The 27,879-nt window shown below is 41.8% G+C and overlaps 1 protein-coding gene across 3 annotated transcripts in view; it reads right to left on the bottom strand.

Annotated features, from left to right (window-relative positions):
• Positions 1 to 27,879, bottom strand: part of abhd18 (abhydrolase domain containing 18) — a 166,715-nt gene that overhangs the window by 67,015 nt on the left and 71,821 nt on the right. The window contains exons 6-7 of one of the 3 annotated variants that reach the window (XM_034180998.1): positions 17,172 to 17,310; positions 2,759 to 2,859 (exon numbers count right to left, since the gene is read on the bottom strand). In XM_034180998.1, the coding sequence (XP_034036889.1) occupies positions 2,759 to 2,859; positions 17,172 to 17,310 (240 nt within the window). The remainder of the gene's footprint in view (positions 1 to 2,758; positions 2,860 to 17,171; positions 17,311 to 27,879) is intronic. The other 2 variants (XM_034180999.1, XM_034181000.1) reach the window with 2 other exon arrangements.

Genomic DNA, 27,879 nt, shown 5'->3' with positions numbered 1-27,879 from the left:
GTTGCGTTGTGGTCTTAGTATGTGGGATATTGATTGGACTTCTCACATGGCGATGGACCCAGGAATGGGGCAGAAGAGGAGCGCTCCATAACAGACACGTCGATCTGAAGTACTACCGAGGGACACACTGATGCATCACTACAAAGGCAACATGTGGTAGCGCTTTATCAACTATACTGCCACGTCCAACAACATGACTAACTGCTATGTTTGTGCTCGCATGCCAACATCTACATCACAACACAATGTCTACATGACTACACCCACAATTGTGGAATCAGGATGCCTGATGGCAATGGCAACATACCCCGGCAGGGGCAAGACAATGACTCAGGCTGATTACTCACAGCCATATAAGACAAAAGACTCTCTAATCACCCTTTTTCAGCCACACGAGACAAATGACCCTCTAACCTCCCACGACTGCAAAAGGTTACGTCGTGCGGTGTACCAGGCTTGGCCACAAGCAACCGCTCCTCAGGTGATGGAGGGTGTCACTCATTATGGCTTCTACGGACGGTGTGTGGCAGGACACGGAACAAACGATGTGGGAGAAATCCCACCATCACTCTGTAACTTCACCTTCACGTATTGTGCGTACGTGAACGAGACGGCTTTTAAGAAGAGATCACACTTTGCTCAACACAGTCAGCAGGATACGAATGTCAGACAGAGCATGGTGCAAAGACAATCCATACAGATGTTTTTGCTCACCCTTTGCACCGTCGTCAAAAGGTACCAGAGTGCTGCTGGACTACAGTTGGCAGTGTGGCACGAACATATACACCAGTCTACCTCCAAACTGGTCTGGAGTCTGCAGTTTGGTGACACTGCATCAGGCTCTGGTGTACATCCCAAGAGACCATCTTCTCAAACCACCCGACCAGCTCCAACCAGCTCAACCTGACTACCCGAGTGAACCCAAGGCACCAACCCATTGCCGGAACAAGCGAGGTTATGAAGAAATTCCGAAGGACCACCACATCTTCTCCACAGGACAAGACATCGCCATGGCCCTCTTTCCCAACTTTGGGATCTCCGCTATAAGAAGAGAAGTGGAACTCACCAGATACAAGTTCCTGCAGTTCATGAATTCATCCTTGACCTTCGCAAAGGCCACTTCGGAGGAACTCACCGCTCTACGACTGATGGTGCGCCAGAATCGCATGGTTCTCGACCTTCTGACCGCACCACAGGGAGGTGTGTGCGTGATAGTGGGAACTGCATGCTGCACCTTCATACCAGACAACACTGCAGACAGCGGAACCATCCAAAAGGCCATTGCTGAAATGACTACCACCAGAGATGCTGTGCAGACTACCATGAACTCAAAAAGCTGGGACTTCTGGTCTTGGTTCACATCTGGAACTTGGTGGCAACTCCTTTTGAAAACATGTATACCACTCATTGTTGGTTTGATTATGTTTTGTGTTCTCATGCTCTGTGTGCTTCCATGTATTCATAGCATGTTCTCTCAAGTGATGACTCGTTCCTTCCTACAGCACCAAGTCCTAAAGCAACAACATGATGAAACCTACGAACCCATGCAGCAACCACTTGCCGATGCCACTGTGGCATATGAGAATGCGTGATGTTTTTTAGGGTTAGGGTCAGCACAACTGATATAGATATATATATAGTCACAACGTATATTATCAGGATGTTTGCTTCCACTCAAGGCGTCTGACAATGTCACTATAACACTATGATAACACCATCTGTTTGACTGTTTGAATGAATAAAAGGATGCTGAACACAGGGAGACAGTTTGACGAGAGTCGAGAGAGAGGTGGTGACTGCTCTGAGACTGCTCTGAGACAAAAGACTTGCTGGTCTTGCGTCCATTCATTTTTAAGTGTCCGTAAGGGGTAACGTGTTTTGACCCTGACAATACCACATTATGTGTCTGATCACAAAGATTCCAAAAAGGTATAGTTTGGACTATCTGTGACTGAATGTTCTGGAGTTATGGGGTAAAAACAGCAAGAAGGGGACAAAGGTCAATTTCAGTTTGTACAGGGGTCAAAAGTTAAAGTTGCTCCACTTTTGGTAAAACGTGGTGCAAACTACTGGTTGAACTAATAGGATTAACAAATGGAATAGTTCTGACTGTGTTGAATGTTTGGTCTCCAAAGTAAAGGTCAAACAAGGTCAACATTCATTGGATTCTATGACATGTGACATATGTTACCCTGTAACATAACTAAGCATGACACATGGTCCAAACTATTCCTTTTTAAACCACTATTAACTCAACCAAATAGCTTGCATCACATTTTACAAAGACTGGAGCAGCTTTAACTTTTGACCCCTGTACAAACTGAAAATGACCTTTGTCACCATTCTTGCTCTTTTTACCCCATAACTCCATAACATTCAGTCACAGATTGTCCAAACTATACCTTTTTGGGATCTTTGTGATCAGACACATAATGTGGTAGAGCTTTCAATATGATTGGAACATTTTTTTTTACCCCTATGCAGTTCTTCAACTGACCCCTACTTGGCCCCCTATTGAAAATTCAAATGGCTAATGTTATTTTTCTAAAATATGTACCAAAATATATACACAATCAAACTTTGGTGCTTGTAACTGGATTTGAAGGATTCCTCTGCAAATATTCTGTTATCTGCTGCACTACAGGGACAAAAGAAAGCTATCTGTTGGTAAATACTTTTACAGTTTTCATTTCCTAGTACTCTTGGTATCCAGTAAGGCTGCTGGAATACATAATATTACACACACACACACACACACCTTTTTATTACCTTGGTGAAGACACTGGATGCAGTGGACCATGACAGACAGGGAATAAGAGGGATGGGCTTCGGCCAGTTGGTCACTGCCAGAGACGCCATCTGGACTCACACACACACACACACACACACACACACACACACACACACACACACACACACACACACACACACACACACACACACACACACACACACACACACACACACACACACATTTACTGGAAAACCTGATCCTTTGGGTTGGACGACTTGTCAACTGTAGAGTTTTTGCAAATCTGTTTGCTGATGGCAGCAAGTCTCAAAAATTAACATCTGGGGGCTTGTTAAGAAAGTACAGGCGCTCCACCTTAAGCCCCAGTCACACCGAGAAACGTCTGCTGCTGATTTTGGAACACTGCCGACAGTCTCCTCTGCAGCCACCTCAAGAACAGAGTTGTGGCAACAAAAGAAGAAAAAAAAAAAAAACTCACAGTCACACACATAACTCTTTATAGATCATCCCAAAGACACTCACTTAATACAGCATGAATTTTTAATACCGTCATCATAAACTGAAACGTTTTAAGCATTTTTTTTTAAACATTTTAACTTTGATCATTCTGGAGCATGGTACATTCATCTCTAACTTGTCAACTAGTGCAGATAACATTCTGATCATTGGTGACTTTAACGTTCATATAAATAAACCTTCTGATCCCCTCTACATATCATTTATGGAAATTGTGGATGTAGTAGGATGCAATGCATTCAGGACTCAACACACATTAGTGGAAATACCCTGGATTCAGTTCTTGCACGTGGTACTGCTGTCACAAATATACAGTGGTCCCTTGTTTATCGCAGGAGTTACATTCTAAGAATAACCTGTGAAAGGCGAAATCCGCAAAGTAGTCAGCGTTATTTTTTATAATTATTATAGATGTTTTAAGGCTGTAAGACCCCTCACTACACACATTATACACTTTTCTCAAATAGGCATTAACATTTTCTCACTTTTCTCTCCTGTGTAAACACTCAAAGTTCAAACCATAGCAGAAAAAAAAAAAATAGAACGTTTTCCTATAAATAATTATGATGGCTTTTAGAACTAAAGAATTTAATTTTAATGATCAACCTACGAGGTTGGACACATAAGAAATTAATAGTGACAAGTATTTCACAGTTCCTCTGACCGTGCCTCTTCGTCGTGGCGCCGCTCCGCTGTCGCGTCTTTTTTACACTGAGTGACACCTCGGTGCAGGTGTCTTCTTCCGAGTGAAAAACACAGTTACGAGGACGCAGAACAATGCGCTGTAAAAAAAAAAAAAAAAAAAAAAAGCATGCAAAACTGGACTAAAAAATCCGCGAAACTGCAAGGCCACGAAAGGTGAAATGCATTATAGCGAGGGACCACTGTACATCAATGGTCTCTCATCACTCATTAAGTTTACAGTTTCGTTGCCATGTTTAGTGGAACAACAACCTTATTTATCACTGCAGCGACGCATCAACTCCTCAACTACGATTGAACTTGAAGCTAGACTGCCTGATGTCTTAGCTTCACATCTGGCAAATACCCAATCAGTAGAAAGACTTGTGGATAGTTTAAACTCAGTGCTCAAAACTACACTCAACATGACTGCACCACCTGTGTTAAAACCGCTCTCCCCCAAAACACAGTCACCTTGGTTCAGTGATTACTTGTGTGACCTCAAGCATAAGGCCAGAGGTGTAGAACGGAAATGGCGTTGTTCAAAATTAGAAGTATTCCACCTTGTTTGGCGTGATGCTATCTTAGACTATAAGCATGCATTACTGGCTACAAAGTGGACCTACTACTCTGATTTGATCAACAAAAACAAGCATAACTCAAAGTTCTTGTTCGACATGGTGGCAACACTTATTCATGGACAACCACCTGTAGTTCGCTCTCCTTTTACAGCACAAGATTTCCTGGATTACTTTGAGAAGAAAATAGAAGACATTAGGTTAAACATATCCCAGCATGCCTTAACCCAGCCACTACACCCTGCTATTGAGGTGGGTGCCATTACTGAGGTATTACCTAGATTTACAGAATATGATTGTATCTCTCTAGGCATGCTGATAAAACTTGTAACGTCAATAAAAAGCACAACCTGCTTATTTGATCCCATACCAACAAAACTGTTTAAGGACCTGTGGTCCACTCTTGGGCCGCCTATGCTGGAAATTATTAATCTTTCTTTAACTTCTGGACCTGTTCCTAAATGTTTCAAATCTGCAGTGATTAAACCATTATTTAAGAAACATAATCTTGACCCTAGTGTATTGAAAAACTAACTACACTTTTCTTTCCTGTATATTTGACATCCTTGACCATGAAAACATACCACTAGAACTTGGAATCACTTTTATGTCTTTATTAGTTCAAAAGTTATTGTATAAAAATGATTTTTCGGTAATGGCGGTTTTCTTCTGGATCTAGCGTCATAACATTTGAAGCTATATCAAATCTGATGACACCTTACTGAATCAGTACAGATTCAGCTAGAATTTGGTGTTAGTGGATCTCTAGCTTCATTTGTCACCTCACACTGACACATTTTCTATTTTCCCTATATTTTTGCAAATTCTGGATCACCAGATCCGGAATCCGGATCCGATCATCACCAAACTTTGTTGTCTGATAGAACATTTGACTATGTAACAACCTAATTTTTTTCAAGCCTTTCTGCCTTGTTTTTGTGGAGTTAGAAACTACACTCAACAAAAATATAAATGCAACACTTTTGGTTTTGCTCCCATTTTGTATGAGATGAACTCAAAGATCTAAAACTTTTTCCACATACACAATATCACCATTTCCCTCAAATATTGTTCACAAACCAGTCTAAATCTGTGATAGTGAGCACTTCTCCTTTGCTGAGATAATCCATCCCACCTCACAGGTGTGCCATATCAAGATGCTGATTAGACACCATGATTAGTGCACAGGTGTGCCTTAGACTGCCCACAATAAAAGGCCACTCTGAAAGGTGCAGTTTTATCACACAGCACAATGCCACAGATGTCGCAAGATTTGAGGGAGGGTGCAATTGGCATGCTGACAGCAGGAATGTCAACCAGAGCTGTTGCTCATGTATTGAATGTTGATTTCTCTACCATAAGCCGTCTCCAAAGGCATTTCAGAGAATTTGGCAGTACATCCAACCAGCCTCACAACCGCAGACCACGTGTAACCACACCAGCCCAGGAACTCCACATCCAGCATGTTCACCTCCAAGATCGTCTGAGACCAGCCACTCGGACAGCTGCTGAAACAATCGGTTTGCATAACCAAAGAATTTCTGCACAAACTGTCAGAAACCGTCTCAGGGAAGCTCATCTGCATGCTCGTCGTCCTCATCGGGGTCTCGACCTGACTCCAGTTCGTCGTCGTAACTGACTTGAGTGGGCAAATGCTCACATTCGCTGGCGTTTGGCACGTTGGAGAGGTGTTCTCCTCACGAATGAATCCCGGTTCACACTGTCCAGCGCAGATGGCAGACAGCGTGTGTGGCGTCGTGTGGGTGAGTGGTTTTTTGATGTCAATGTTGTGGATCGAGTGGCCCATGGTGGCGGTGGGGTTATGGTATGGGCAGGCGTCTGTTATGGACGAAGAACACAGGTGCATTTTATTGATGGCATTTTGAATGCACAGAGATACCGTGACGAGATCCTGAGGCCCATTGTTGTGCCATACATCCAAGAACATCACCTCATGTTGCAGCAGGATAATGCACGGCCCCATGTTGCAAGGATCTGTACACAATTCTTGGAAGCTGAAAATGTTCCAGTTCTTGCATGGCCGGCATACTCACCGGACATGTCACCCATTGAGCATGTTTGGGATGCTCTGGACCGGCGTATATGACAGCGTGTACCAGTTCCTGCCAATATCCAGCAACTTCGCACAGCCATTGAAGAGGAGTGGACCAACATTCCACAGGCCACAATTGACAACCTGATCAACTCTATGCGAAAGAGATGTGTTGCACTGCATGAGGCAAATGGTGGTCACACCAGATACTGACTGGTATCCCCCCCCCCAATAAAACAAAACTGCACCTTTCAGAGTGGCCTTTTATTGTGGGCAGTCTAAGGCACACCTGTGCACTAATCATGGTGTCTAATCAGCATCTTGATATGGCACACCTGTGAGGTGGGATGGATTATCTCAGCAAAGGAGAAGTGCTCACTATCACAGATTTAGACTGGTTTGTGAACAATATTTGAGGGAAATGGTGATATTGTGTATGTGGAAAAAGTTTTAGATCTTTGAGTTCATCTCATACAAAATGGGAGCAAAACCAAAAGTGTTGCGTTTATATTTTTGTTGAGTGTAGAATGTCAAAATTCCCCCTATCCCGCAATGGTGAAGAATCCTTTAAAAAATTCCTGGATCCGGATTGTGATCCAGATCACCACTACAATTTAATCACTTGTTCCTCTTGTCATTTCCAACCACTCCACAAAATTTCATCAAAATCTGTTAAAAACTTTTTGAGTTATCCTGCTGACAAACAGACAGACAAACAGACAAACAAACAAACGCGACCGAAAACATAACCTCCTTGGCGGAGATAACAACCTCTCCATCCAATGACTTCTCAGTACAGAGGTGTAACGACAGTAGCTCAGTTGAGGATTTGTCTGTCTGTATGATGGCATTTTCAGAGTCTTCTAATCGTTGCATAACAAGATATTTGACCTCATTAAAGACCATGAGTGGCTTATCACATAAATAAAAAGCTGGGAAGATCATATTTTTGTCCTCCTTACTTCTCACAATCATCATGCTTCTCTTTGTAGGATTATACATAACATCATGTTCTTTCCCAAACACAGAACAGATTTTTAACAGTTCTTGCATCCCAGCACTGTATGGACAGATTAACACCAAATCATCTGCATACATGAGATGGATAACAATTGTTGCACCAGTGACACAGCCAGTTTTACATCTGTTTAACTTTGAGGACAATTAATCAGTGTTAACATTAAAAAGAACTGTAGAGAGAATCCCCCCTTAACGGACACCACTGCTGACATGAAAGGGTTCAGGACACTGTCCCACTTTACATACATGGCCTGATTGGCAATTGACTGAATATAGAATTCAAGCCTTGAGTACAATATATTCTCTAAAACTTTTGACACAATGCTGGCAAGGGCAATGGGCCTGTAATTTTGCAAACTATTCAATTTTGCTGCCTTATCTTTAATGACAGGAGCCAAAACAACAGATGTAATAGATTCAGGTAAAAATCCATGGATTAAGAAACCAGTAAAGCACACTGATAAGAGGGGACATAATCTATAGCTGGAATATTTCAGATGTTCTGTTGTAATACAATCCAACCCACAAGCTTTATTATTTTTAAGCTTCAGGATTGATTCATAGATTTCACTAGTACAAACTACAAAGTCCTCAGTCATAGCAAGATTTTCAGGTACAACAGTCTCACTTTTTACAGAATTAAATAAGTCACAGTAATGTTTGCGCCACAAATCTGTGATATTTTCCATGTACGCCTTCCATGTTGAATGGCAAAAGTGTTTTTGCATTGTTCATGACTGTAACTTCATTCCAAAATTCATAATAATTATTATCCTGTAATCTTCTAGCAAGAGAGGCTGCTCGCATTGCATTTTCATTTATTTTAATGTAACGAAGTGCATTTTTAAATCTGGACGTAGTGGCTTTTTTTAAGATCAAACAATGGCCGCTGTCTAGGCTTCCCAGCTTCACGCCACATTTTAAAGGCTTCTCTGGCTGATGCATAATGTTCAGCCACAAACTTCTTCCATCCAGGTTTACTAAAATTTCTATCTTTTCTACAATGACGGCATACACTGGTATCTTTGAGCACTTGTATTATATTTTCATATAATATACACAGTTCACTAGTATGTTGCAGATTCTTACAGTTTGGGTTTAGACACATCAATGCCTCTCTGGGTAATTTAACAGTTTGAAACAACTCCCCTGTCACTATTTTATATTTATTAATCTCTTGTTCTGTTACTTTAGACCAGTCAAGTTTGAAAGTACAACTGCCATTTGTTTTTTCCAAAACTGCTGGCATTCTATCCACATTCAGATTAATACTTAAAGGTATATGATCAGATAAAGCATGATTATATAAAATATCAACTTGACACAAAGAAGCATGGGCATCTGTAGTACAGACACAATGATCCAGCCAGGAGGTGGAATGTCAAGCTTCACTAATATAGGTGAAGCTAGTATCTGGTAGGAACACTTTACTCGACAGAAACATATTACTGTCTTCACAAAACTGTACTAGATGATTCCCAAAAACAGATGAATTACTTGACAAATCAGCATTAAAGTCTCCAATCACACAGACACATGTTGTTCCATTTTCTCCAATGAATGATTTCATAAATGCCAGTTTGTATATAAACTCATCTTCTAATTCACATGATTCATAAGGCATGTACACATTTAATATTACGCATCTCTTATCATTAAAACTGAGTTCCAGCCCAATAGCCCAGCCAACATTCAATCTTAGAACTCTGACTGCTGAGTCATATTTAGTGTTCCACAGGATGGCAACTCCGCCCGGTATTTTACCACGGACGATCCTCGTGCTGAGGTCTGTGGTGGATTCACCAGCACCATGAAAATTCACATTCAAAGAATTCAATTTATTCAAGTCTTGTTTCGATAACCAGGTCTCTTGTAGGCACAGTATGTCACAGTCATTCAGAGCGTATGGACCACAAAGCGCCGAGCTTTATCAGCATCGCTGTGGCCCACGTGCAAACCACACACATTATAAGACACAATTCAAAACTTTGTTTCAGTCACTTCAAAGGTTTGTTACAGCCATGCGTCAACTTGCCTACTGCTCGCAAGCTTCAGTGCCAAAAGCACCATTTGGAGCACGGCTTCTTTCATGCACCTGCCCATCTGTAGCTTTAACAGAATCATGCACCTTCCTCATGCGCGGTTCATAGAATCGCCTTACAAACACGCCAGCTGGCCAAAGCTCAGGTGCATACATGTCTGCAATTTCACTGCACTCAGCAGCGATGTGAAAAGAGCTGAATCTGCCATGTGTAGTCTCAATTTTATGGCATTTAACGTCCCGACCCAGCTTTTCTTTCAAATAGTCACTCAGTGTTTCAACTTCCACACTGGGATCAAACCTGGTTGCAAAAACACTCACCAACTTTGTCTTCACAGTGTGTATATTAGAGACAGCTCCGGTCCCAACGATGCCAGGAATTTTACGTTCACGTTTGAAAGCATTCGATTTCCCAGCCTTTGCCGTGCCAACAGGCTTAACATCCACCGTCCTCGGGTGTCCACGGCGCACAACTGTGCTCCATGTTGGAGACAGTGGTGGCAGCGGTTCATCCGCACAGGGCTCTGGCCGCACATGCTGCTCGGCTTCCTCATCTGTGGTTCCACCGCAGTTCCCCGGCTTGTTCATGGCAGATGATTCGAAGTGACGACCCTGCTTCTCCATAGCAGATATTTGTCTGTCCATAGAGTCCACAACAGCATGGAGAGTTTCACAGACGCTAGTTTGTTTCTCCACAGACATTTTCATTCATCCGATGTCACTGTATAATTTCTCCATCCGCGTTAATAGCGCTGCCGCATCAATATGACTGAATGAAACCGGTGGCAAGTCATCCAGAAAGTGCGACACAAATCTTGGTATACTGTCCCCACACTCGTTCAGTATTTTTAAACACAGCTTCACATTACTGATGTCCTTTATGGACAACATTGTGCTGCGAGGTATTTGGACACACCTCAAACAAAACTTTCTTTGAGGCCTCAATATGCTCCGAGCTGAAACTGTTTGTTACAAGCAGAACACCCCCTTTTCTACTTTTTTTTACTAATAGCCCAATTTCATAGCCTTAAGAGTGTGCATATCATGAATGCTTGGTCTTGTTGGATTTGTGAGAATCTACTGAATCTACTGGTACCTTGTTTCCCATGTAACAATAAGAAATATACTCAAAACCTGGATTAATCTTTTTAGTCACATAGCACTACTATTATTCTGAACACAACTGTACATGCTGATAACTGCTGGTAATCTCGTTCACATAAAATCCTTAGAAGATTGCCTTGCAGCAGTGAAAAGCTGGATGTCTAGAAACTTCCTACTTTTAAACTCTGATAAGACTGAAATGATGGTTCTTGGTCCAGTGAGACATCGGCATCAATTTGACCAGTTAACACTCAGCCTCGGCTTGTGTGTCATACAACCCCTGGCAAAAATTATGGAATCACCGGCCTCGGAGGATGTTCATTCAGTTGTTTAATTTTGTAGAAAAAAAGCAGATCACAGACATGACACAAAACTAAAGTTATTTCAAATGGCAATTTTCTGGCTTTAAGAAACACTATAAGAAATCAAGAAAAAAAAGATTGTGGCAGTCAGTAACGGTTACTTTTTTAGACCAAGCAGAGGAAAAAAATATGGACTCACTCAATTCTGAGGAATAAATTATGGAATCACCCTGTAAATTTTCATCCCCAAAACTAACACCTGCATCAAATCACATCTGCTTGTTAGTCTGCATCTAAAAAGGAGTGATCACACCTTGGAGAGCTGTTGCACCAAGTGGACTGAAAATGAATCATGGCTGCAACACGAGAGATGTCAATTGAAACAAAGGAGAGGATTATCAAACTCTTAAAAGAGGGTAAATCATCATGCAATGTTGCAAAAGATGTTGGTTGTTCACAGTCAGCTGTGTCTAAACTCTGGACCAAATACAAACAACATGGGAAGGTTGTTAAAGGCAAATATACTGGTAGACCAAGGAAGACATAAAAGCGTCAAGACAGAAAACTTAAAGCAATATGTCTCAAAAATCGAAAATGCACAACAAAACAAATGAGAAACGAATGGGAGGAAACTGGAGTCAACATCTGTGACCGAACTGTAAGAAACCGCCTAAAGGAAATGGGATTTACATACAGAAAAGCTAAACAAAAGGCATCATTAACACCTAAACAGAAAAAAACAAGGTTACAATGGGCTAAAGAAAAGCAATCGTGGACTGTGGATGACTGGATGAAAGTCATATTCAGTGATGAATCTCGAATTTGCACTGGGCAAGGTGATGATGCTGGAACTTTTGTTTGGTGTCGTTCCAATGAGATTTATAAAGATGACTGCTTGAAGAGAACATGTAAATTTCCACAGTCATTGATGATATGGGGCTGCATGTCAGGTAAAGGCACTGGGGAGATGGCTGTCATTACATCATCAATAAATGCACAAGTTTACGTTGATATTTTGGACACTTTTCTTATCCCATCAATTGAAAGGATGTTTGGGGATGATGAAATCATTTTTCAAGAAGATAATGCATCTTGCCATAGAGCAAAAACTGTGAAAACATTCCTTGCAAAAAGACACATAGGGTCAATTTCATGACATAGGGTTAATGTCAACGAGCAGATGTGATTTGATGCAGGTGTTAGTTTTGGGGATGGAAATTTACAGGGTGATTCCATAATTTATTCCTCAGAATTGAGTGAGTTCATATTTTTTTCCTCTGCTTGGTCTAAAAAAGTAACCGTTACTGACTGCCACAATCTTTTTTTCTTGATTTCTTATAGTGTTTCTTAAAGCCAGAAAGTTGCCATTTGAAATGACTTTAGTTTTGTGTCATGTCTGTGATCTGCTTTTTTTCTACAAAATTAAACAACAGAATGAACATCCTCCGAGGCCGGTGATTCCATAATTTTTGCCAGGGGTTGTACATCACACTGACAAAGCGAGGAACCTTGGGGTAATTTTTGATCCTACGTTGTCCTTGACCTCCACATTAGAAATATTACTAGGACTGCTTTCTTCCACCTGCGAAATATAGTGAAGATTCGTCCCATCCTGTCTATGGCTGATGCTGAGACCCTGATCCATGCGTTTATCTCTTCTAGATTGGACTACACTAGAAGTCTTTCAGAAAGCGCTGTAACTAGGTTTAAGGATATGATTCCTTCTTTATGTTCTCTAATGTCATATACCAACACAGTGCAGAGTAGCTACCTAAACTCTGTAAGTGAGATAGAGTATCTCGTCAATAGTTTTACATCCTCATTGAAGACAACTTTGGATGCTGTAGCTCCTCTGAAAAAGAGAGCTTTAAATCAGAAGTGCCTGACTCCATGGTATAACTCACAAACTCGCAGCTTAAAGCAGATAACCCGTAAGTTGGAGAGGAAATGGCGTCTCACTAATTTAGAAGATCTTCACTTAGCCTGGAAAAAGAGTCTGTTGCTCTATAAAAAAAGCCCTCTGTAAAGCTAGGACATCTTACTACTCATCACTAATTGAAGAAAATAAGAACAACCCCAGGTTTCTTTTCAGCACTGTAGCCAGGCTGACAAAGAGTCAGAGCTCTATTGAGCCGAGTATTCCTTTAACTTTAACTAGTAATGACTTCATGACTTTCTTTGCTAATAAAATTTTAACTATTAGAGAAAAAATTACTCATAACCATCCCAAAGACGTATCGTTATCTTTGGCTGCTTTCAGTGATGCCGGTATTTGGTTAGACTCTTTCTCTCCGATTGTTCTGTCTGAGTTATTTTCATTAGTTACTTCATCCAAACCATCAACATGTTTATTAGACCCCATTCCTACCAGGCTGCTCAAGGAAGCCCTACCATTATTTAATGCTTCGATCTTAAATATGATCAATCTATCTTTATTAGTTGGCTATGTACCACAGGTTTTTAAGGTGGCAGTAATTAAACCATTACTTAAAAAGCCATCAATTTGACCCAGCTATCTTAGCTAATTATAGGCCAATCTCCAACCTTCCTTTTCTCTCAAAAATTCTTGAAAGGGTAGTTGTAAAACAGCTAACTGATCATCTGCTCCCCTCCACAGCATGTCTTTTTCCTGATTCTCTCCCCTCAGCCCCAACCAGTCCTAGCAGAAGACTGCCCCTCCCTGAGCCTGGTTCTGCTGGAGGTTTCTTCCTGTTAAAAGGGAGTTTTTCCTTCCCACTGTCGTCAAGTGCTTGCTCACAGGGGGTCGTTTTGACCGTTGGGGTTTTACATAATTATTGTATGGCCTTGCCTTACAATATAAAGCGCCTTGGGGCAACTGTTTGTTGTGATTTGGCGCTATATAAATAAAATTGATTGATTGATTGATTGACTACTGCAATGTTCTATTTTCTGGTTTACCGCAGTCCAGCATGAGGGGTCTCCAATTGGTTCAAAATGCTGCAGCCAGACTTTTGACAGGAAGCAGAAAGTTGGACCACATTACACCCATTTTGACATCCCTTCACTGGCTTCCTGTCCCAGTGAGATCAGATTTTAAGGTTCTGCTACTAGTCTATAAAATTGTTCACGCATTGGCCCCTTCCCTACCTAGCTGACCTAATTAAACCTTACGTACCGGCCCAGGCTTTGTGTTCTCAGGGTGCAGGACTACTTTGTGTCCCTAGGGTGAATAAGAAGTCTGTGGGTCACAGAGCTTTCTCTTATCATGCCCCTGTTCTGTGGAATGATCTCCCTGTGTCAATAAAACAGTCAGATTCTGTGGAGACTTTCAAGTCTAGATTTAACCCTCTGGGGTCCAAGGGGATTTTTTGGACAGTTCATTCGCCTGGCATAAATGTTTTATTATTGCTGTTAACAACTCTCCCTGCATCCCAAAATCAAGTTTTATGTCTCTTTTTTTTTCAGGACAACATGTGCTTTCAGAATATATATGTTTTTGTTGTGTTTTATAAGTGTAATAAAGGTTTACAATCAAAAATAAGGAAGGAAAAAGTAAAGCGGAAAATAATTTTCCACACACATTTATTCAAAACACACAGCAAACTATAATAAACAACTGTTTTGACACTTTATAAAAGTAATTTGAGGTCTTGTGTGAAAGACTGTACAACAAAAAGGTTCAAACAATAAACAAATGCACATTTTGAACAATATATACAAAATGGTCTTTTTTGGGGGTTTTTTTTTGTCTTCATGGTAAAAGCAACAGAGTTATCCAGTAACATTCACATGCAAACTAGTGGAGCAATCCTGATAGTTACACACTCTGTTTGAGCACGTGAGATTGTCATCAGAGGCTCTCTGTCTGCTTTCAGTGATCGCTGTGCGTAATGGCGCAGGGTACATTTGGAGCCCAATAGTATGTACTCACTGGAGCACCCAGGAGGCTATTCAGACGGGCCAACCAGTAACATATCACTCTTGAAAACGATCTTTGGCTTTTCACGTGAGGTAAATCTGCCCTACGATTGGATTTTGGAAAACCATGTGCTGATGAACCAATTGCGATTGGACACTCACATTGCGCACGTCATCACACAGCTTCTATGAGGAGTACAAAGATGGCCGATGGCTGGCTCGAAAGTCTGCGGAGTTAACTTTTCAGCAAAAATAAAAGTAAGTTTCTATCTCATATCATTAAAAAGTTATTTATAATTTAGTAAAGCCTGGTCTTAGCCGTCGTATACGACGGCGTCGGCCCCAGAGGGTTAAGACGCACTCATCATTTTTTTTTTTTTTACAAAAAACCCACCACCACACTAAATACTCCACCAAAATTATACACACTGTGCAAACACACCAAAACTCTAATCGCTGTCTGTACACCCGAAATGCGCACATACTCGGCGTTTGCTTTTAATGTATGAGTTCTGTTGTGTTGCCGCACTCCTGCCTTCGTTTTTTTTTTGTGTGTTGTAGAAATGCGCTCTGTTCTCAAAACAGTAAAGCAAATGGCACTCAGGTTTGAAGATTTACAGTGGGACATGCTGCTTCCTTGCCTGTGCTGGGAACATCAGATCGCTAAGTTCAGAGTCCTTCTGTGCCCCCCCCAAAAGAAGTACAAAATACTGCCATTTAAACTCAAGCAAACTTAAAACTGTTTGTCTCTTGTTTCAGCATTGAGAGCAAGACGGAGGGAGGGAGAGTGAATGAGCGAGCAGAAAGAGAGAGCGCTGCTGCTGTCACACGCACGGGTTCAATTATCAGTTCTGATCATGCATGCACAGGCGCTGTGTACGTGGATCAGACACACAGGCGCTTCACCTTCTCTCCAGCTGATTCACTCTGGATGAATGTATTCAGTGTCTGGATGTGTTGTAGTGCACATGCACGTACACGCGTGCACAAAAGGACCGCCTCATACATGATTTAGCGACTCAAACACTGGGTCTTGTATTTTCATATGTCACACCTCTGTGGATCAAAGGTGTTTCCCACACTTGATGGCTCAAAGTCACGCTTCTGTAAACTGCCACCTAGTTTGCACAAAAAAGGCGCAGTTCGCTCTGATCACAGCACACAACAAAAAATAGCTCCACGGAAACAAACAAGGCTGACAATGCTCCTGCAAAGCCCCTCGCTGCGAACAAATACACAGCCATCAAGGATCACCTCCTCAAAACCTTTGAACTGTCTTATCCTGGCCAGCCAGCACCAAAGCGTGATCGCGGCAGCAATTGCCCCATCACAAGCAGCAGCAGAAGCACCAAACCACACACCAGCACTGCCTGTGGAGGAAGCAGCTGCATCTCTCCTCCACAGCAGCACTCATAACACAGATCCGTACTGTATGAAAACATTCAGCTGGGCAAACGAAGTCAAACTAAATGCTAACGTTACAAAAACTAAGCAAATGACAAAACAAAACACCAACAACTACAGCAAAATAAAATACAGATGAATTGAGGTTTTCAGCCACATTTGTTCAAATTTTTCGATAGTTTAAAAATCCTGACAAAGCGCCAGCTACAGGAACAAAGCTGCATGAAGGTTAAGCAATGCCAATGAAGTCAACAAAAGTCCAGATTTCTTCTTTCGTGTGGGCACCGTTGCCCTTCGTTAAGTGCCGTGTGACTCGTGAACTGAGTCATGCACCATGTGACTGCCCTCACCCCAGTGCCAGACTGTTCTGCTCTCACGCCTGCTGTCTTGTGTTATTCTTCCATTCCAGAGTATTTCTTGGTCTGTCTACCTGATGTGTTTGATCTGACTGACTACTCGTTTGCTGCTACCCTCGCAGACATTGTTGCTGGTTGGACTGTCTTCCTGTGTCCTGAACCATCACCTGTGTCCACACGGACCCTGTGGTTGCACAGACTGCTGCCTCTGTGTGCCTTAACAATAAAGGTCGTATGGTTTGTATATCTGTGCTGTTCTCTGCTCAGAGGTCCTTAGTCTGTTACAATAATTTAATTTCACAAACATGAACACTTGAAAATTCTAATTCATTCTTTTGTTATTATAGATGAAAAATAAATTTCTCTAGAAACACTACATTCCTTAAGACTTTTGCACAGTAGTGCATATGTTCACTTCATCAAGTATATCAAGTTAAAACTACATGAGTACACATGAAATGATGTGTACTGCCATGATAACTCACATATCCACCCATAGAGATGCCAGTCATTCCTAGTGGCCAGTATCCTTCCCTCTCTAGCCAATGGAGAAGAACATTGGACTCCAGGATCAAAGCTCCTCCCATCACAAGCAGGTCTGATACGTTCTTCAGACTGGACCTCCTAAAACACAAAACATTTTTCGAGCATAAGGAATCAATGGAGGAACAACATATTCAAAAGGTGCCTTAAGTATCTTACATTCGTGTTCATTCTGTCACCTGTTTTTACCCGATGTACATCAAATACGGCCATTGGGTATTGTAAAACATTCTGTCCGTCCGTCTGTGCTCAGTCCAGTCCTGTTACTGCTAGTCTTCAAATTCACAGGGAACATACGTTCATAATCAATCAATCAATCAACTTTTTTTTTATATAGCGCCAAATCACAACAAACAGTTGCCCCAAGGCACTTTATATTGTAAGGCAAGGCCATACAATAATTATGTAAAACCCCAACGGTCAAAACGACCCCCTGTGAGCAAGCACTTGGCTACAGTGGGAAGGAAAAACTCCCTTTTAACAGGAAGAAACCTCCAGCAGAACCAGGCTCAGGGAGGGGCAGTCTTCTGCTGGGACTGGTTGGGGCTGAGGGAGAGAACCAGGAAAAAGACATGCTGTGGAGGGGAGCAGAGATCGATCACTAATGATTAAATGCAGAGTGGTGCATACAGAGCAAAAAGAGAAAGAAACAGTGCATCATGGGAACCCCCCAGCAGTCTACGTCTATAGCAGCATAACTAAGGGATGGTTCAGGGTCACCTGATCCAGCCCTAACTATAAGCTTTAGCAAAAAGGAAAGTTTTAAGCCTAATCTTAAAAGTAGAGAGGGTGTCTGTCTCCCTGAACTGAATTGGGAGCTGGTTCCACAGGAGAGGAGCCTGAAAGCTGAAGGCTCTGCCTCCCATTCTACTCTTACAAACCCTAGGAACTACAAGTAAGCCTGCAGTCTGAGAGCGAAGCGCTCTATTGGGGTGATATGGTACTACGAGGTCCCTAAGATAAGATGGGACCTGATTATTCAAAACCTTATAAGTAAGAAGAAGAATTTTAAATTCTATTCTAGAATTAACAGAAAGCCAATGAAGAGAGGCCAATATGGGTGAGATATGCTCTCTCCTTCTAGTCCCCGTCAGTACTCTAGCTGCAGCATTTTGAATTAACTGAAGGCTTTTTAGGGAACTTTTAGGACAACCTGATAATAATGAATTACAATAGTCCAGCCTAGAGGAAATAAATGCATGAATTAGTTTTTCAGCATCACTCTGAGACAAGACCTTTCTGATTTTAGAGATATTGCGTAAATGCAAAAAAGCAGTCCTACATATTTGTTTAATATGCGCTTTGAATGACATATCCTGATCAAAAATGACTCCAAGATTTCTCACAGTATTACTAGAGGTCAGGGTAATGCCATCCACAGTAAGGATCTGGTTAGACACCATGTTTCTAAGATTTGTGGGGCCAAGTACAATAACTTCAGTTTTATCTGAGTTTAAAAGCAGGAAATTAGAGGTCATCCATGTCTTTATGTCTGTAAGACTATCCTGCAGTTTAGCTAACTGGTGTGTGTCCTCTGGCTTCATGGATAGATAAAGCTGGGTATCATCTGCGTAACAATGAAAATTTAAGCAATACCGTCTAATAATACTGCCTAAGGGAAGCATGTATAAAGTGAATAAAATTGGTCCTAGCACAGAACCTTGTGGAACTCCATAATTAACTTTAGTCTGTGAAGAAGATTCCCTATTTACATGAACAAATTGTAATCTATTAGACAAATATGATTCAAACCACCGCAGCGCAGTGCCTTTATACCTATGGCATGCTCTAATCTCTATAATAAAATTTTATGGTCAACGGTATCAAAAGCAGCACTGAGGTCTAACAGAACAAGCACAGAGATGAGTCCACTGTCCGAGGCCATAAGAAGATCATTTGTAACCTTCACTAATGCTGTTTCTGTACTATGATGAATTCTAAAACCTGACTGAAACTCTTCAAATAGACCATTCCTCTGCAGATGATCAGTTAGCTGTTTTACAACTACCCTTTCAAGAATTTTTGAGAGAAAAGGAAGGTTGGAGATTGGCCTATAATTAGCTAAGATAGCTGGGTCAAGTGATGGCTTTTTAAGTAATGGTTTAATTACTGCCACCTTAAAAGCCTGTGGTACATAGCCAACTAACAAAGATAGATTGATCATATTTAAGATCGAAGCATTAAATAATGGTAGGGCTTCCTTGAGCAGCCTGGTAGGAATGGGGTCTAATAAACATGTTGATGGTTTGGATGAAGTAACTAATGAAAATAACTCAGACAGAACAATCGGAGAGAAAGAGTCTAACCAAATACCGGCATCACTGAAAGCAGCCAAAGATAACGATACGTCTTTGGGATGGTTATGAGTAATTTTTTCTCTAATAGTTAAAATTTTGTTAGCAAAGAAAGTCATGAAGTCATTACTAGTTAAAGTTAATGGAATACTCAGCTCAATAGAGCTCTGACTCTTTGTCAGCCTGGCTACAGTGCTGAAAAGAAACCTGGGGTTGTCTTATTTTCTTCAATTAGTGATGAGTAGAAAGATGTCCTAGCTTTACGGAGGGCTTTTTTATAGAGCAACAGACTCTTTTTCCAGGCTAAGTGAAGATCTTCTAAATTAGTGAGACGCCATTTCCTCTCCAACTTACGGGTTATCTGCTTTAAGCTACGAGTTTGTGAGTTATACCACGGAGTCAGGCACTTCTGATTTAAAGCTCTCTTTTTTAGAGGAGCTACAGCATCCAAAGTTGTCTTCAATGAGGATGTAAAACTACTGACGAGATAGTCTATCTCACTTACAGAGTTTAGGTAGCTACTCTGCACTGTGTTGGTATATGGCATTAGAGAACATAAAGAAGGAATCATATCCTTAAACCTAGTTACAGCGCTTTCTGAAAGACTTCTAGTGTAATGAAACTTATTCCCCACTGCTGGGTAGTCCATCAGAGTAAATGTAAATGTTATTAAGAAATGATCAGACAGAAGGGAGTTTTCAGGGAATACTGTTAAGTCTTCTATTTCCATACCATAAGTCAGAACAAGATCTAAGATATGATTAAAGTGGTGGGTGGACTCATTTACTTTTTGAGCAAAGCCAATAGAGTCTAATAATAGATTAAATGCAGTGTTGAGGCTGTCATTCTCAGCATCTGTGTGGATGTTAAAATCGCCCACTCTAATTATCTTATCTGAGCTAAGCACTAAGTCAGACAAAAGGTCTGAAAATTCACAGAGAAACTCACAGTAACGACCAGGTGGACAATAGATAATAACAAATAAAACTGGTTTTTGGGACTTCCAATTTGGATGGACAAGACTAAGAGTCGAGATTTCAAATGAATTAAAGCTCTGTCTGGGTTTTTGATTAATTAATAAGCTGGAATGGAAGATTGCTGCTAATCCTCTGCCCCGGCCCGTGCTACGAGCATTCTGACAGTTAGTGTGACTCGGGGGTGTTGACTCATTTAAACTAACATATTCATCCTGCTGTAACCAGGTTTCTGTAAGGCAGAATAAATCAATATGTTGATCAATTATTATATCATTTACCAACAGGGACTTGGAAGAGAGAGACCTAATGTTTAATAGACCACATTTAACTGTTTTAGTCTGTGGTGCAGTTGAAGGTGCTATATTATTTTTTCTTTTTGAATTTTTATGCTTAAATAGATTTTTGCTGGTTATTGGTGGTCTGGGAGCAGGCACCGTCTCTACGGGGATGGGGTAATGAGGGGATGGCAGGGGGAGAGAAGCTGCAGAGAGGTGTGTAAGACTACAACTCTGCTTCCTGGTCCCAACCCTGGATAGTCACAGTTTGGAGGATTTAAGAAAATTGGCCAGATTTCTAGAAATGAGAGCTGCTCCATCCAAAGTGGGATGGATGCCGTCTCTCCTAACAAGACCAGGTTTTCCCCAGAAGCTTTGCCAATTATCTATGAAGCCCACCTCATTTTTGGACACCACTCAGACATCCAGCAATTCAAGGAGAACATGCGGCTAAACATGTCACTCCCGGTCTGATTGGGGAGGGGCCCAGAGAAAACTACAGAGTCCGACATTGTTTTTGCAAAGTTACACACCGATTTAATGTTAATTTTAGTGACCTCCGATTGGCGTAACCGGGTGTCATTACTGCCGACGTGAATTACAATCTTACCAAATTTACGCTTAGCCTTAGCCAGCAGTTTCAAATTTCCTTCAATGTCGCCTGCTCTGGCCCCCGGAAGACAATTGACTATGGTTGCTGGTGTCGCTAACTTCACATTTCGCAAAACAGAGTCGCCAATAACCAGAGTTTGATCCTCGGCGGGTGTATCGTCGAGTGGGGAAAAATGGTTAGAGATGTGAACGGGTTGGCGGTGTACACGGGGCTTCTGTTTAGGGCTACGCTTCCTCCTCACAGTCACCCAGTCGGCCTGCTTTCCCGGCTGCTCGGGATCTGCCAGAGGGAAACTAACGGCGGCTAAGCTACCTTGGTCCGCACCGACTACAGGGGCCTGGCTAGCTGTAGAATTTTCCACGGTGCGGAGCCGAGTCTCCAATTCGTCCAGCCTGGCCTCCAAAGCTACGAATAAGCTACACTTATTACAAGTACCGTAAATGGCTAACCTTGACCTATTTTAAGAGGTTAAAAGCCACATTGCTTTTTTTTTTTTTTTTTTGAGGGACAGGGGTGACATCCAATCAGAGTAGAGCGGCACAGGCATATAATTCCATGTCTGATCTCCACACTGTCTCTCCATATTTCCAGAGTATTTCCTGGACTGTAATATAATATCTATCTACGTGTATATATATATATATATATATATATACACTCAACAAAAATATAAACGCAACACTTTTGGTTTTGCTCCCATTTTGTATGAGATGAACTCAAAGATCTAAAACTTTTTCCACATACACAATATCACCATTTCCCTCAAATATTGTTCACAAACCAGTCTAAATCTGTGATAGTGAGCACTTCTCCTTTGCTGAGATAATCCATCCCACCTCACAGGTGTGCCATACCAAGATGCTGATTAGACACCATGATTAGTGCACAGGTGTGCCTTAGACTGCCCACAATAAAAGGCCACTCTGAAAGGTGCAGTTGTATCACACAGCACAATGCCACAGATGTCACAAGATTTGAGGGAGTGTGCAATTGGCATGCTGGCAGCAGGAATGTCAACCAGAGCTGTTGCTCGTGTATTGAATGTTCATGTCTCTACCATAAGCCATCTCCAAAGGCGTTTCAGAGAATTTGGCAGTACATCCAACCAGCCTCACAACCGCAGACCACGTGTAACCACACCAACCCAGGACCTCCACATCCAGCATGTTCACCTCCAAGATCGTCTGAGACCAGCCACTCGGACAGCTGCTGGAACAATCGGTTTGCATAACCAAAGAATTTCTGCACAAACTGTCAGAAACCGTCTCAGGGAAGCTCATCTGCATGCTCGTCGTCCTCATCGGGGTCTCGACCTGACTCCAGTTCATCGTCGTGACCGACTTGAGTGGGCAAATGCTCACATTCGCTGGTGTTTGGCACGTTGGAGAGGTGTTCTCTTCACGGATGATGCGAAGGAGATGTGTTGCACTGCATGAGGCAAATGGTGGTCCCACCAGATACTGACTGGTATCCCCCCCAGTAAAACAAAACTGCACCTTTCAGAGTGGCCTTTTATTGTGGACAGTCTAAGGCACACCTGTGCACTAATCATGGTGTCTAATCAGCATCTTGATATGGCACACCTGTGAGGTGGGATGGATTATCACAGCAAAGGAGAAGTGCTCACTATCACAGATTTAGACTGGTTTGTGAACAATATTTGAGGGAAATGGTGATATTGTGTATGTGGAAAAAGTTTTAGATCTTTGAGTTCATCTCATACAAAATGGGAGCAAAACCAAAAGTGTTGCGTTTATATTTTTGTTGAGTATATATATATATATATATATATACATACATACACACACACACACAGTTGTATGTTAAAGTTTGGCCCCCCTTATGATTATCCTTTATAAATCATTGGTTGTTTGGATCAGCAATTTCAGTTAAATATATCATATAGCAGACAAGCACACTATTTGAGAAGTGAAATGAAGTTTATAGGATTTACAGAAAGTGTGCAATAATTCTTTAAACAAAATTAGGCAGGTGTATAAATTTGCTCACCCCAACAGAAAGAATTCATCAATATTTAGTAGATCCTCCTTTTGCAGAAATAACAGCCTCTAAATGCTTCCTATAGCTTCCAATGAGAGTCTGGATTCTGGTTGAAGGTATTTTGGACCATTCTTCTTTAACATCTCAGGTTTGTTGGTTTCCGAGCATGGACAGCCCGCTTAAAATCACACCACAGATTTTCAATAATATATTCAGGTCTGGGGACTGAGATGGTCATTCCAGAACGTTGTACTTGTTCCTCTGCATGAATGCCTTAGTAGACTTTGAGCAGTGTTTAGGGTCGTTGTCTTGTTCAAAGATCCAGCCCCGGCGCAACTTCAACTTTGTCACTGATTCATGAACATTGTTCTCAAGAATCTGCTGATATTGACTGGAATCCATGTGACCCTCAACTTTAATAAGATTCCCAGTACCTGCACTGGCCACACAGCATGATGGAACCACCTCTAAATTTTACTGTAGGTAACAAGTGTTTTTCTTGGAATGCTGTGTTCTTTTTCAGCCATGCATACCGCCCCGTTATGTCCAAATAACTTAATTTTAGTTTCATCAGTCCACAGCACCTTATTCCAAAATGAAGCTGGCTTGTCCAAATGTGCTTTGGCATACCTCAAACCACTGTTTGTGGTGTGTACGCAGAAAAGGCTTCCTCTGCATTATAGCATCATATAGCATTTCTTTGTGCAAAGTGCGCTGTATAGTTGAAAGATGCACAGAAACACTCTCGGCAGCAAGATCATGTTGTAGGTCTTTGGAGCAGGTCTGTGGGTTGACTATGACTGTTCTCACCATCCTTCACTTCAGTTTATCTGAGATTTTTCTTGGCCTGCCACTTCAGGCCTTAACTCGTACTGTGACTGTGGTCTTCCATTTCCTCACTATGTTCCTCACAGTTGAAACCGACAGCTGAAATCTCTAAGATAGCTTTTTGTGTCCTTCCCCTAAACCATGATGTTGAACAATCTTTGTTTTCAGGTCAATTGAGAGTTGTTTAGAGGCTCCTATGTTGCCACTAATTAGAAGAGATGCAAAGAGGAGAAACATTTGAAATGGCCACTTTAAATACCCTTTCTCATGACTGGATTCACCTGTGTAAGGAGGTCAAGGGTCAATGAGCTTACCAAACCAATTGTGTTCCAATAATTAGTGCGAAATGGATTCAAATCAATAAAATGACAAAGGTGCCCAAATTTATGCACCTTCCCAATTTTGTTTAAATAATTATTGCACACTTTCTGCAAATACTAGAAATTTAATTTCATTTCTCAAATATCAGTGTGTTTGTCTGCTATATGATATATTTAACTGAAATTTCTGATCCAGAGACAACCAATGATTTATAAAGGAAAATCATTAAGATTATCAGGGGTGCTCAAACTTTTGCATACAGCTGTGTGTGTGTGTGTGTATATATATATTATATATATACACTTGCATGCAATGTACATTTTTTGCAGGTATCACAGTGTTGTGATGACCGTCATCTCAGGTGTTATTACTACTCTGGGTGGGAAAAGTCAGCTCATTCCTGATGAGATCAACCACAAACATGATCTCTGCACCATCGAGCAGGTAGTGCGTTACTGAATTACTGAAATTCTACTTACGCAGAATGTCTCTGCTTCCTCTCTGTCTTTTCTGCTGTCTTCTCTGTTTAAGACACTCTTAGGCTTCCTAAAAGTCCTCCTCCCTCCTCTTAACAGTTTGGCACCTTAGAAGCTCTCATCTCAGAATTGTCTTAGAATTTGAGGAATTCTAAGATTTTCTTAGAATCACGTCACTAAGCCACTTGTAGCCTGAGGCTGCTCCGTGGACACGGGTCTTGGCTGGTCAGAAAACATGAACTCTCTGGAGGCTGGTGTCTGCTCCAGCGGTGTGTGCTCAGACACACGACAGGATGACACATCCTGCAGACATGAGACGGAGGACAAAATGGAGAAGTTTGTCCAATTCTCCAATGTGCTGCAGTATACTTGATATGTTGCGAGGTGGAGCCTTGATTTTTTTTTTTTTTTTGTCAGGACGGTGTCAGCATGAACTGCTGAGTGCAACACATTCTGGAAACATTTTCAAAGAATAAGAGCTTGTAGATGAAAATGGAGATTTTATTTCAGTTTTTATTCTATGCAAAACATTTTAGTCTCGTCTTATTCATCAACAGTAATGGGTGTTAATTTAGTCATAGTGTTCAAGAACAGATGTGTCGTCCTTGTCTCATTTTTGTCATAAAAAATGGTTGTTGAATAGATTTCATCTCATCTGACAAAACTGACACTCACATGTCTTAAGTATCTGTGCACTGGGCACTAAGCAGCACAATGCACAGCACAAATATCACTGCTCACTTTTGACTTTTTTTTTTTTAATATAATGCAATTCTAAAATACCAGAAACTGTATGAGTATAAACATAAGAAACAATGTGACCTTTTGACCCCTTAAAATAGGTCAAGGTCGGCCATCTTTGAACTTGTTCAAGGTCTGTGTCCTGAGAATGGTCCCTGTGAATTTGAAGACTGACAGTCATCGGACTGGACTATTGCTGAGCGCAGACGCAAAGTCGTCAAAATACCCAATGGTCATATTTCGGCCTTGAGTAAAGATCTGTAATAAGACATCTGACCCACAGGAAGACAAGATCGTTCCCTCACACAAACATTTTGTCCACTGTATCCACTGGGCTGCCAAGAACTGGCTTGATTAATTTTGGGTGTCTGACTTCTAACTTCCAGGTTACGTTCTAATGTGCTCCTGCCAGTGAGTGAACCCTGCCCACCTGGACTCCACATGTGCTTGTAGCTCGTTACACGATGCAGAGTTGTGGGTTTGCCCTCATTTACAAGTAAATTTTTAGCTCGGCACCTCGTGGAAATGTGAAATTGAAGTCTTTTGAACAGCTGGTTATTTGTCCACATACGCAGTGCTGCCGTGCACAGTTCTTGTCACACAAGCTGTTTGTTCGTCTGGCCTTCTCATGTTGTGTTGACCTCCTGGCCCAGTTCCAGATGTGTAGATTATTTTCCTGAGCTTCCTTCGAATTTGGTCCTGCTGTGTCTGATCATTCATTCATTGGGGCCAGAGAACACAGAGGTGGTTTTTCTGTCAAGAGCACTCGCTTATTTCTAGTCTGGCTGACATTTTGGAGTCAGTCTTTGAACAGGATTGCTTGGTGCACAGTGGCGCTGGTGGCCTGAATGCAACTCTCGCCAATTTGCTGGACTCAATTTAAGCAACAACCCTGTTGTGTCTGATGATTTGCAGACATTAATGCTGGATTTACGGTTGCGAACTGAGTTTTACCGGTGACGCGTTAGCAGACCCGTCTTATACTATATGTGTATTATCAACCTGTAACAAGGACTTGGACCAAGTTTGACCAAATTCCTCCTAAAAATGTGACAGTTGATTTCAGAATGCTTATACCCGTTTAGGGAAGGACGGATGGACAGACAGGACGGAAAGATGGGACAGACAGAGAGAGACCGATAGAGAGAGAGACAGAGACAGAGTGAGAGAGAGAGACAGAGATAGACAGGGTGGGAGAGAGACAGAGACATACAGAGTGAAAGAGACAGAGAGAGTGAGAGACAGAGACAGACAGGGTGAGAGAGAGACAGAGACATACAGAGTGAAAGAGAGACAGAGACAGAGTGAGAGAGAGACAGACAGAGTGAAAGAGAGACAGAGAGAGTGAGAGACAGAGACAGACAGGGTGAGAGAGAGACAGAGTGAGAGAGAGACAGAGACATACAGAGTGAAAGAGAGACAGAGACAGAGTGAGAGAGAGAGACAGACAGAGTGAAAGAGAGACAGAGAGAGTGAGAGACAGAGACATACAGAGTGAAAGAGAGAGAGTGAGAGAGAGACAGAGAGAGTGAGAGAGAGACAGAGAGAGTGAGAGAGATAGAGAGACAGAGACAGACAGGGTGAAAGAGAGAGTGAGAGAGAGACAGAGAGAGTGAGAGAGAGAGAGTGAGAGAGACAGAGAGAGTGAGAGAGAGAGTGAGAGATAGAGAGACAGAGACAGACAGGGTGAGCGAGAGAGACAGAGACATACAGAGTGAGAGAAACAGAGTGAGAGAGAAACAGAGTGAGTGTGACAGAGAGACAGAGTGAGAGAGAGAGACAGAGTGAGAGAGAAACAGTGACAGAGAGAGACAGAGTGAGAGAGAGAGAGCCAAACAGAGTGAGAGAGAAACAGTGACAGAGAGTGAGAGAGACAGTGAGAGAGAGAGCCAAACAGAGTGACAGAGAGACAGAGAGTGAGAGGGAGAGCCAAACAGAGTGAGAGAGAGACAGAGTGACAGAGAGAGACAGAGTGAGAGAGAGAGCCAAAACAGAGTGACAGAGAGACAGAGTGACAGAGTGAGAGAGAGAGAAACAGAGTTAGAGAGAAACAGAGTGACAGAGAGAGACAGAGTGAGAGAGTGAGCCAAACAGAGTGAGAGAAACAGAGTGAGAGATAACAGA

This window comes from Thalassophryne amazonica, chromosome 11, assembly GCF_902500255.1.
Source record: "Thalassophryne amazonica chromosome 11, fThaAma1.1, whole genome shotgun sequence".
NCBI classification, from domain to species: Eukaryota; Metazoa; Chordata; class Actinopteri; order Batrachoidiformes; family Batrachoididae; genus Thalassophryne; species Thalassophryne amazonica.
The sequence above is the reverse complement of the archived record's forward strand: the minus strand, read 5'-3'. Positions and strand labels throughout refer to the sequence as shown.